Here is a 12,230-nt window from a genome sequence, read left to right as displayed (position 1 = left end):
CTCCGGTCTCTCCACCCAGAACCTCACCTCGGCTGGCTCTGCTAGCCCCGCTCGGACCCCCGGCTTGAGCACTCGGAGACACCCTGGCTTGCGAGAGTTGGTGAGGATGTGGAGAAGGAGGAAAGCTCATGCACTGTTGGCGGGAATGTACATTGGTGCGGCCGCTCTGGAAAACAGGGTGGGGGTTCCTCAAAAAATGAAAAACAGAATTGCCACACGATCCAGCAATTCCACTCCTGGGTATTTACTGGAAGAAAACAAAATCCTAATGGGAAAAGATCTATGCACCCCTGTGTTCAGCGCAGCGTTAGGTACAGCAGCTAAGGTACGGAAGCAACCTAGTGTCCGTCCATAAATGAATGGATAGCAAATGTGGTACTTGTGTGGATACACGCACGGACACAGGAGAACATTACTCCGCCCTAAAAAGAATGAGGCCTTGCCGTTGGCTGCACCACGGAGGGTATTACTGCTACGTGAAGTCAGTGCAAAAGAACATGACAAATACTGGGGCGCCTGGGTGGCTCAGTCGGTTAAGCGTCCGACTTCAGCTCAGGTCATGATCTCGCGGTCCATCAGTTCGAGCCCCACGTCGGGCTCTGTGCTGACGCTCAGAACCTGGAGCCCGTTTCAGATTCTGTGTCTCCCTCTCTGTGACCCTCCCCTGTCCGTGCTCTGTCTCTCTCTGTGTCAAAAATTAAAAAAAAAAAAAATTAAAAAAAAAAAAGAACATGACAAATACTGTCTGATTTCACTGATATGCGAAGTCCAAAACAAAAAGGCAGAAACGGACCCATACAGACCAAGAGCAAACGGATGGCTGCCAGAGGGGAGGGAGGGGGCTGCATGGGCAAAATGGGCGAAGGGGAGTGGGAGATACAAGCTTCCGGTTAGGAGGTGAGTAGGTCCGAAGAGAAAAAGCGGAACATAGGGAGTATAGTCAGTGGTGTGGTAGCAGGGTTTATGCTGACAGATGGTAACTACATGGTGGTAAGCGTAGCATAACGTAGAAACTTGTCAAATCAGTATGTTATGTGCCTGAAACTAATGTAACATCATGTGTTGACTATAGTTCAATTTAAAAAGTAAAAAAAAATAAAAATAACCATAATAACAAGCCATCTGGCATTACTCTGGTCCACTTTTTAAAGTGGTTATCGTATATTAATCCATTTAACCCTCACTTAAAAATACCTATGATGCAGGGACACCTGGGTGACTCAGTTAAGTGCCTGACTCTCTGTTGTGGCTCAGGTCAGGATCTCATGGTTCATGAGTTCAAGCCCCGCATTGGGCTTAACCTTGAACAGTGCAGAGTCTGCTTGGGATTCTATTTCTCTCCCTCTGTCTCTGCCCCTCCCCTGCTTGTGTTCTTTCTCTCTCTCTCTCTCAAAATAAATAAATGAAACCAAAAAAATACCTATGAGGTAGACTACTATTATCCCATTTTATAGATGAAAAAAAACTGAGGTACAAAGAGGTTAACTTGACGAGAGGAACACAGCCATTAGGTGGCAGAGAAAGGACCCAGGCTGTTTGAGTGTGGAGTCCGTGTACCGTATCCCGCCTCTTGTGATATTACCGTCCCATTTAATCCCTTTAACAACCTGGTAAGTACTCTTGTTATTTGTGTTTTCTAGATTTGGCCACAAAAACAAAACACAGAAGTGACTTCTCTGAGTTCACCCAACTAGGAGGTAGTGGGGCAGGATACAGCCCACGCTGGTCCCTTCTGTGGTACCCAGGATGGCAGTCAGCCCCAGGAGACTGAGTCCCTGATATCTTTCTTGTCCCTGTTCCTGCTTAGGTGTTCCTGAAGAGCGACCGTGTGGCCCGCATGGTCCAGAGCGGGGGCTGCTCCGCCAATGACTCCAGGGAGGTCTTCAAGAAGCACATTGAGAAAAGGGTGCGCAGCCTGCCCGAGATAGATGGCCTCAGCAAGGAGACCGTGCTGAGCTCCTGGATGGCCAAGTTTGATGCCATCTACCGTGGGGAAGAGGACCCCAGGAAGCAGCAGGCCCGGATGACAGCCAGCGCAGCCTCTGAGCTGATTTTGAGCAAGGAGCAACTCTACGAGATGTTCCAGAACATTCTTGGGATCAAGAAGTTTGAACATCAGCTCCTATACAATGCATGCCAGGTAAGGTGTTTGTTACCTGGGCCCAGCGCTGTGAGTGAATAGGGTCACATTATGACTTCTGCATGCCCTAGGCACTGTTGTCTTCAGGGGACGTTTCTTGATTTAAAAAAAAAAAAATTAATTAGAAGTTATATTTTACAACTGCATTGGTAAAAATTGAATATAATCTAGGCCAGAATATGTTCATGTTCATCTTCTGGTTTAAAAAAAAAAAAAAATGAAAATATTTTTGCAAGCTCCTAAAAGTCTTGTGGCCCCTACGTACTGTGTACAGCCTGTTTCATAGGTAGGTTGGTTTTAGGAGTAAGGACTGACTCCTTTGTGTTTCCTGAAAAAGCTGAAAGCTCAAAATAATTTTTTAAAAAAGATTGTTTTGCCGTTGAAGTATATGATGCTTACCAGGTGAGTGGCTTATGATTCCTCAGCTTGGGAGACAACTGAACTTAGTACCTCATCATCAAGAGTAATTATTTAAAATAGAAAGCTTCCAGAAGGCCGGAGTGTATCACATCATTAACAATATATTAGTCACACTATGAATTCCAAGTGGATTTGAGGGGGCTAGCTGAGACTCTGCTTGGACCCATCCAAAGTGGGTCTCTATTTTCTCTGGATCAGGGGTTATCCAGTCAACAAATACTTCTCAGCATCCACAGATTTTAGTAAGTGTCCCTTGGGAGCATTTTTCAAATTCACATCCCCAAGCCCCAAACCTAGAGAGTCTAATTCTGCATTCTCAGGACAGGGCCCAGGAATCGGCACTTGAAACTAGGGCTTCCCTTCCTGGTAGTTTTACTGCCCTTCTCCTTCTAAGAACCATTGAAGAAACCCAGTTGTGCCCTAATTTCCCTGGGCTAACTCTGCCCCTAGCATAGGTTAAATTAAGACACTATAGTGTATTGGCTGAGTTGTGCCTTGCTCAGAATCAGACAGACCGAGGTAAATCTTACTATGACCTTCACCAGTTTTGTGGCCTTGGGGAGTTAGTGAACCTCCTCACCCATGAGCTTGGGATGAATTTGTTCTAAGGGTTCAATGTGTATGAAGCCCAGAGCAACATGGGACACTTTATAAATGGTAGCAGTTAAAATATATGATAGTCTACCAGAAGAGGCAAAAAGTCAACAGACAGTATCAGAATAGTGCCATACAAACTTAACGTAAGAACTACAAGATCTTAGGGTGCCTGGGTGGTTCAGTTGGTTGAGCATCAGACCTCGGCTCAGGTCATGATTTCACGGTTCGTGGGTTCGAGCCCCGTGTCAGGCTCTGTGCTGACTGCTCAGAGCCTGGAGCCTGGTTTGGATTGTGTGTCTCCCTCTCTCTCTGCCCCTCCCCCTCTCATGCTCTGTCTCTCAAAAATAAATAAATGTTAAAAAAATTAAAAAAAAAAAAAGAACTACAGGATTTTGAGGCTTACTTCTTTCCTTCCTCATGGCTACTTTCTAGTTCAAGGAACCAGCATCTCTTATAGGATGACCACAGTGTCAACCCAACTGGTGACCCTGCCTCCCCTCTTACCTCACAATAATATGCCCACCACACACCAGCTAGAGCAAGTTTTTTTAAATATAAATTGGACCTAGGGCACGTGGGTGACTTAGTCACTAAAGTGTCAGATTCTTGGTCTCAGCTCAGGTCTTGATCTCAAGGTCATGAGTGCAAATCTCGCATGGGGTTCTGTGGTAGGTGTGGAGCCTTTTTTTTTTTTTTTTTTTTTTTAACGTTTATTTATTTTGGAGACAGAGAGAGACAGAGCATGAACAGGGGAGGGCCAGAGAGAGAGGGAGACACAGAATCTGAAGCAGGCTCCAGGCTCTGAGCTCTGAGCAGGCTCCAGGCTCTGAGCCCGACGCGGGGCTGGAACTCATGGACCGCGAGATCGTGACCTGAGCCGAAGTCGGCCACTTAACCGACTGAGCCACCCAGGCGCCCCTGGAGCCTTCTTAAAAAAACAACAACATATATTGTATATTATATTATATTATATTATATTATATTATATTATATTATATTATATGGATAACATTGCTTTTCTGTTTAAGAATTCCAGTAGCACCCCAATACCTTTAAAGTGACATCCCAGCTCCTCACTAAGGCTTGAGGCAATGCATGAACCACTCTTGCTCACCCCGTTTTTCCCACACGCTCGCTCACTGGCTTTCATTCTGTCTCCCCAGCACACCAAATTGATTCTGGGTCTTTGCATTTGCTTCTCCTTCAGCTTAGAATGCTTTTTGCCGAGACCTTTCCACGACTGCCCCAGCTTAAATGTCAAGTTCTCCAAGAGCTCTTCTAAGACCATCCCATCAAAAGTGGGTTTTTTGCCTACATCTCACATTCACTCTCTATCTCATCCTTTGTTCCATTTTTATCCTGGCTTTTACCACTATTTTCTATTCCTTGTTCATCTATTTTTACCTGTTTATTCCCTGTCTCACACTTAGGAAGGTGGTGATTCATCTTTGCCTTATTCACTAGTATTTCCATGAAACCCTGGCATGAAACAATTCTCGGCACATAGAGGTGCTCAATAATTGCCTACTGAGTTAATAAATGGATGATTACAGTTTATTTTAACTGGTAGATAGGGTCTTGTTATCAACCATTATGGCTCACCCAGAACTTACCGGATATTTTAGTAAGTAGGAATCTGTTTATCATTTCATAATACAATATATACGTTATGTTCCTATTTTCTACTCAGTCGACTTCAATTCAGAATGCTGATTGCCAACCCAAAGGTTGATATTTCCTTTGCTGGGTCGAGAAATATTTTGAAATGACCAAATAAATCTCAATATGAAATTAAATTAAAATTTTCTTTTTGTATCAAATAATTGCTACATCCCTACTTGGCACTTTTAGAATGGGGTAAGCAATTGGTATTCCTACCTATCGCCAGGACCACCTTTTCTCCCACAAGAATATGGGTTGTCAAATGACCTGCTTGAGTTATGAGTAACCCTCAGAATGACAGAGCTGGTTAAGGGTTCCTAAACCTGCTAGTCACAAAATGATTCCGGGGATTAATTTTTCTTCTTATTACAACAGCTTATTGTATTTATTTTCTGTCCTTGTTCAAACAGCAGCATTATTGGAATGAACGCGTCACCATGCCAGGTCTCATCTCCCTGTTTTTGGTTAAGTGGCAGGACTATGTTTTCCCCTAAAAATGAATGATTTAGGCTCATAATTTCAACATGTTTTCCATGAGTTAGACAAGAAATATAGTACTACTGTTGACCTAAACAAAGAGGTAACTGAGGCAAGCTCAAAATTGTTAAAAAGATGAGTGTATTCAGGAATAGCACAGGAATTGCAACTCAGGGCACACAAACTATAGGAAGCTGCAGGTGAGTCTGTTGAAGGTTTGGAGTAGGCTGTATTTAAATCAGTCTCTCAGTCCTTAAGTGTTGTTTTCCTAAGGACACACGCATGAGATTTTTCCATTTTATGTCCTCTGGCTCCATTTTAGACTGAAATTCCTTCCCCCTTCCCCCTTTTGATCAAGATCTTTTTCAGGAAACACCTCTGGTCAATTATGTCATTCAGATTTTTTTTTAAGTGTAATTGGCTCCTAGATAGCTTGTATTCTACGTCCCATGGAGCTTAGGAAAGTAGTGCACAGGTGTCTTCTCCCATTAAGCTGAGGAGGACCATCCTCAGGGGTCTTGTCCCATGGAGGAGGGCGATGATATAGAATTTCACTTGCCTCTCTTGAACAACAAGAACATTGAGAATGAAAAATCTCAGCTATATCCCTCTGATGGAGGACAGTTTAGTTCCCACGGTCAGTTGAATTCTAGCAAAGGTCTTTGAAAGGAAAAGAATTTTATTTTGTACATATATTTGGGAATAAGGCATTTTTTGACTGATACCAAAGAGTAGACGTTTAATTAAAAACTTAATCTAGGGACCAAAAGCCCAGTGATAGCTATTGACTGAAATGCACTTCTCGACCAGCTTCCCCACCTGCTATATTTAGCTGATCAAAAATGTCCCAAGTTCCAGGAGCCTGGTCAACTACTGCTAGCAACTTGATATTGTCCTTCATTATTTTTAGTTCTTGTGTTTATTTTCCCTGACTTACTGGCCTAAAAACAAAGTTCTTCTCCAAGTAGGGCACGGGTTCCTCTCTGCTGAACAGTGAAGAGGGTAAGGGCTCTGTAGTTTTTGTAGGGCTATTTCTGCTAGGCTATCTGTTTGGGTTTGTTGATGTTCAAAAGCTCAGATAAAAACATTGAGAGTAGTAGAGATAACTATAGAAAGATTGTGAATTACTTTTTCAAGGTCTGCTACTCCAACCTAAGCTAAAAAGGTTCTGATGGAAGCCTGCACCAAACCCTTTCTATCTACTCTAGAGTTGTATGTAACCAGCCATCCAAAATCATAACCTTCAAAGTTCTGACATGTCTTTTTAAATTGATAGAAGACCGCAGATTAGGTATATAAGCAGTAAAAGGAAGAGTTTTTCTAATTTCAGGGTCAGAAGTGAGGCCAATTATCCCCAAACGTCTCTTCCAGTTAAAGGGAAGTGTAGGCAGTGGGATATTTCAGACTTAAAAAAGAATGAAATCTTGCCATTTGCAAAAACATGGATGGATCTGGAGAGTGAAATAAGTGAAATAAGCCACTCTGAGAGAAAGACAAATTTTAGTCACAGGTTGCTGTTGGGTAATATAGTCTAAGAAAATTTTACCAGGCAAGAGATAACATATTTTAAAAACCATAAATGTTTTCATGTTCTAAAGCTATATACACTGAATGTTCAGATCAGTATTGTGTTTTTCCTTGAGATCTTGTTTTTCTATACAACAGTTTGGAGGGGGGGGAATGAAGCATTCAGAGAACTTTGCTTCCAGGGAAAGTTTAAAGTTTAGCATTAAATTAGACCTATTAATAACATCAAATTAAAAAATAAATAAATAAATAAATAAATAAATAAATGGAAGTGTAGGGTACATGTTTCTTCCGCATCAAAAGAAATACCCAGTGTCTTCTAAGGCACAGTTGGGTCTCTTTGCCCAGATATTTTTAGCTGGAATAAAAGAGGGGATCTCATGATCAGAAATATAATCACTTATTCAGAGCACACTATAATCTGATTCACTAGCATTGTGGGAATGACTACGTGAGCACCTTATATTTTTGTAGATCTGAAGTAACGAGAGAGCTGTTCTAGTATAGGTAAGATTTTGGTAGAGATGCAGAAGATTTCTAGGAGAAAAATAAGTTGAATTAAATTTCCTCCATTCCCCACATTTGTTTTTTGTTAATTCCCAGTTAAGTCCCAATGAGTGGGAGTACATCAGTTTCTCATTTTCTAGTATTATTAGTTTTCATTGCCCCACTATAAAGATACATTAAGGTGATACAGTCCTCTAGATTCCTATGGGAGTGAATTCATGTTCACCTGGATTATATAAAATAGTATAGTTACAAATATTTAGTGGGAGCTATCTAAGAGTTTTGCCATTCCCATCATTAAATTTTCAAAACATAATGATTTTGGGTAAGCGTCCAAACCTGAGTGAGGCGTATTCCATTATGATTAGGGAGTACTTGAAGGAAAGCCTTAATATTTGGTGCCAGTTTTCTGAAAGGGAGGACATGTGTGGTTTCACAAGTATCAAAGGAAAATCCTATATCCTTAGCAACTAGGTTTTGCCATCCTTCTAAAGATGGTGGTCAGGCCAACAATTCAGGTTCATCGTGAGTATATTTGCTCTGGCTCAAATCCAACAATCAATTAGGTTAGCAGAATCAAAGAGTCTTTTGAAGTGGGGTAAAAGGATGTTTAAAGCTAAAGGAAATAATGTTAGAAAAACTAGGGAAAGGATAACTGAAAGTCTGAATGACATGGTTCAACTAAATATAGAGTGAGAAGAGAGAGGCCTGGTGCAGATATCTTGGGTAAGCTATCTACTTTAGATATCAGATACTTTAGTGACTATAAATCTTCAGTTTTAGGTCACTATTTGGGGCATGGGTCCATTCAAGTTTGGGGGCTTTGCTTAGATGTGACACTTGTATCCAGGAGTCTATTCCTTGAATTTGGCTGCACAGGATTAGCAGCCTGTGCAGCCAGGCTGTGAGGAACCTTTCCAGCAAGGTTGAAGAAAGTCTTTTTGGAGATGTATTTTCCAATAGATGAACTCTCTAGGCTGTTATGTGTGATGCTTGATGTTTTCATCTCCTGGGAGCACTGTGGAAAGGTTTGTTCTATCAGAGCATGATTACTTTTTTATAGACTTCATTGGGCCTTTGCAAAATTGAAGTATATCGCCCTTTATTTATTTATTGGGGGCAAAATAAGCAAGGCCTAAATGTATCAACTGCCCTGTAATTATTTCAAAAGGCAAAAAAGGTTATGTATCCCAATGGTAATTGGTCAAAGATTTAGAAGAACCAATGGTAACGCTTTTGGCCAGAGTACTTGGAAGATGTCAATTAAGCTAAGTCTTAATAAATCCATTTGTACATTCAACCAATCCCGAAGACTGAGGATAGTAAGCACGGTGAAAGTGCTACAGAACTGGCCAAGCAGAATGGCTTGTTGAAGGATTTGACCAGTACAGGGGGTTCCCTAATCTCTGTGAAGTACAAGGGATGTTCCCCAAGTGGGAATAGTCTTTTCTAATGGAACTTCAGGTACAGAAGAGGGCGTTACCTGTCTACATGGGAAAGCTTCAGTCCATTATGAAAACATGTAAACCGTTACTAGGATGTAATTACAGCCATGAGATGGGGGCAATTGTGTGAAATCTTTGCCAAACCTCAGATGGTTCACTGGGTAAATTAAAATGTTAAGGGGCGGGGCGCCTGGGTGGCGCAGTCGGTTAAGCGTCCGACTTCAGCCAGGTCACGATCTCGCGGTCCGTGAGTTCGAGCCCCGCGTCAGGCTCTGGGCTGATGGCTTGGAGCCTGGAGCCTGTTTCCGATTCTGTGTCTCCCTCTCTCTCTGCCCCTCCCCCGTTCATGCTCTGTCTCTCTCTGTCCCAAAAATAAATAAAAAACGTTGAAAAAAAAATTTTTAAAAAAAAATGTTAAGGGGCAATCTGGATAGGCTTCCCTGGGTTAAACTTAGGACAGGTGGAGCAGTCACAAGAGGTACTTTTTGTGGTGTTGCCAATGTTTCTCCAACAGTATTGATTCATGAATGTTATTTTCACAGTTGGCCAATGATTTAATTCATGTACGGTAGTTAAAAATGGAAATTTTAAAATTTCTGGCAGTAACAGTTTGTTGTTGGGTCTGAACCAGACTTCCTTTTCTTCATGATACCAACAGCCTTTAGATCTCCAATTTTGTTTTTCCTATTCGGGGTCCAATTGTTGTATTTTGCTGCTCAATTTTCTTTAGCCAGCCTGAGGGTGAGTTGTTTTCTGGACCATAACAGGTTTGCTCCATGAATCCCAAAAAGCAGCATTTTTTAGTTGTTTGGTTGGTTGGTTGGTTGGGTTTTTTGTTATGTTTTGTTTTTATTTTTGTTTTTGTTTTTTTTGTGGAGACATCAATGAGGTGGTTTCCTTTGGCTTCCTGGGAGTCAGGCTTAGAATGCCTAAAGACGTTAATAATATCTAGAGCTGCTGGCAAAAGCCTAGCATATAGTAAATTTTGGGCATAAGGACCATTTTAAATTTTGTCTCCCCTGAAAGTAAGGAAACCTCATTTCCATCGCATTCCAAAATCATGGGCTACTCCAAAGGCATATTGACTATCAGTATAGATGTTTGTGGCTCTACCTTTAGCAAGAATATATACTTGAGTAAGAGCATATCATTTAGTTTCTTGGGCTACTGTGGCCAAAAGGAAGTGAGCGGCCTCAGTGGCTTCAAAAGGATTTGATATTGCATATCCAGAACAATGTTGACCATTTTCATTTTTCAGGTAAGAGCCATCAATAAATCATGAGAAGTCAACTTTGGTTGAGGGGGTTTCTTACAAGTTATCACAAGAAGTTCATAGGTAGTCCATCAAAGTCAAACAGCATGGGCAGGGTTTCATTTATGGAAGAAGGTAGAAGGGTAGCACTGTTGAAATTATTACAATGAATAAGAGTGATATGAGGGGTAGTTAGCAAGAGAATTTCCTAAGAAGATGGCTTGCTGAAAGGTGTTGGGTGCAGTGTGAGCTTAAGAGAGCTTGGACAGCATGAGGTACAAAGATGGTAAAGGACAAACCCCATGACTGTTTCTTCAGTGGCCTTAACTAGAAAGCCAGTCCAAAGTCATCAGGGATAAGTAACCTCAGGCCACGGGATCTAATTGTTGGCTGCAGTAACTCAAACGTTGGTTATTAGCTCCCATGTTCTGGGCTAAGTATTATGAATGCATTTCCTTCTTTTTTATATACAAAAAGGAAAAAATGTAGCTAATAGTCTGGATGACCAAGGGCGAGTAGATTTACTAAGTTTTTCTTCAGAGTTTTAAAGGCCATGTCAACTTGGTTTCCCCAGATAATGGGGTCAGGTTTAGTGGTTTTTAATAAGACATAGGTGCTGGGCCATTATAGACAAGTTTAGAATCCAGTTCCAAAAATAACCAACTGTCACAAGGAAACCTGTCATTGACATTTGGCTTTACGTTTGGGGAACCTCAAGATGCCATGAAATCTATTAGGATCTAGATGTAACCGTTCTTTTGAGACTAAATACCCTAACTATCAGACTCGAGTTTGAACAAATGGCAACTTTTCCTTTGAGACTTTGTGTCCCTTAATTGCTAAGAGTTTTAACAGGTGCATACTGTCTTTTTGTGAGGAGGCTTAGCAGGGCGAGCAGAGAACTAATTCATCTATCTATTGTAGTAAGGTAAGGCATCTACAAAACTTTGTATCAAATAGGTCAGCTTCAAAAATTTGTGGGAAGTAAGGACTCTCAATAAAATCTTGAGGCATTACTATCCAGGTATACTGTCCTTTTTGGTAAAGACAAAAAGATATTTGTTAGCCTTATCAACTGGAATGCTAAAGAATGCACTGCATAGGCCGATTACGATGAAAAATTTGCTTTCAGTAGGGATAGATGCCAGTAACTCTGGGGATTAGGAATGACAAGATGGTGAGGAATAACAATGTTATTTATTGCTCAGAAATCTTGGACAAATTTCCATCCTTGACCACTAGGTTTTCTTACAGGTAAGAGAGGGGTATTAGGATTGCAAGGGGATAAGAAATACCTGTGCTTTATAATCTTCCATGGTACATCTATTGCCCTATAAACTTCTTTGTTCATAGGGTGTTGACTGATTCTGGGGAGAGGTTTTGTGGCATCAATTTGGATCTTAATTTGGGGCACCATGAATTCTGCATGTGTCCTTAGAGGATTTTGCCTGTAGAGCAGGGTACTAAACCTAATAATGGGGATGAGTCTGAAGTTTGATCTTCCCTTGTTGGTAAAGTACTTGTGAAAGTAATAGGGTTTGGATTTTCTTGAAGATTAAATTCAGTGGATTTAAATTCAGAGGAGTCTAACTCAAGAGTTATCTTCTCCCTTTCCAGAAAAGGAAATGGTAATGCAATAGTTTTCTAAGAAACCCTTGCCCTAATAACTGGATGTGAGCTGATTCACTGAGGAGAAATGGAAGTTTATCTTGCAAATGTCCCAACCAGAAGTGTATATGTTTGTAAGTAGGAACACACTGTGGTTTATTTGAGGCCCCCCTTACTTGAATGAATGTATTACTCCAAGGGGGAATTGTTTAATTGCAATGGGGTTGGGCACTGTGATAGAGTAGTTCTTGTGTCGGTTAATATTATAAGAGTTTCATCCTCATTCTGGAGAGTAGTTTCCAGAATGACAAATAGTCCCTGGGTTTCCTTAGAGCCTCATCCTGGGGATGAGTCTGACCCTTGGCTCTTGGAAAGATTCATCATCTGAATCTTTTTTAATTTGTAGCAGTCCTTTCTCTGATTGCTGTTTTGTTTTTTTTTTTGTTTTTTTTGTTTTTTTTTTTTTTTATGATAATGACATAGTCCAGTCAGAATTTGCTTGGGAGATTTCATCTGATGAAGGTGGGGATTTAAAATTTTAGTTACCCTTCTTTGGGAATCATCTTCTAGGATGTGGGCTAGCTGATTAGCTAGA

At 41.1% G+C, this 12,230-nt stretch overlaps 1 protein-coding gene across 15 annotated transcripts in view; it reads left to right on the top strand.

Moving 5' to 3' along the window:
- The window catches only part of CADPS (calcium dependent secretion activator), a 475,617-nt gene that overhangs the window by 119,280 nt on the left and 344,107 nt on the right, over window positions 1-12,230 (top strand). For all 15 annotated transcript variants that reach the window (XM_042979336.1, XM_042979338.1, XM_042979339.1 and 12 more), the window contains one exon: window positions 1,808-2,140. In XM_042979336.1, the coding sequence (XP_042835270.1) occupies window positions 1,808-2,140 (333 nt within the window). The remainder of the gene's footprint in view (window positions 1-1,807; window positions 2,141-12,230) is intronic.

Source organism: Panthera tigris, chromosome A2, assembly GCF_018350195.1.
Source record: "Panthera tigris isolate Pti1 chromosome A2, P.tigris_Pti1_mat1.1, whole genome shotgun sequence".
Classification (NCBI taxonomy): domain Eukaryota; kingdom Metazoa; phylum Chordata; class Mammalia; order Carnivora; family Felidae; genus Panthera; species Panthera tigris.
The sequence above is the reverse complement of the archived record's forward strand: the minus strand, read 5'-3'. Positions and strand labels throughout refer to the sequence as shown.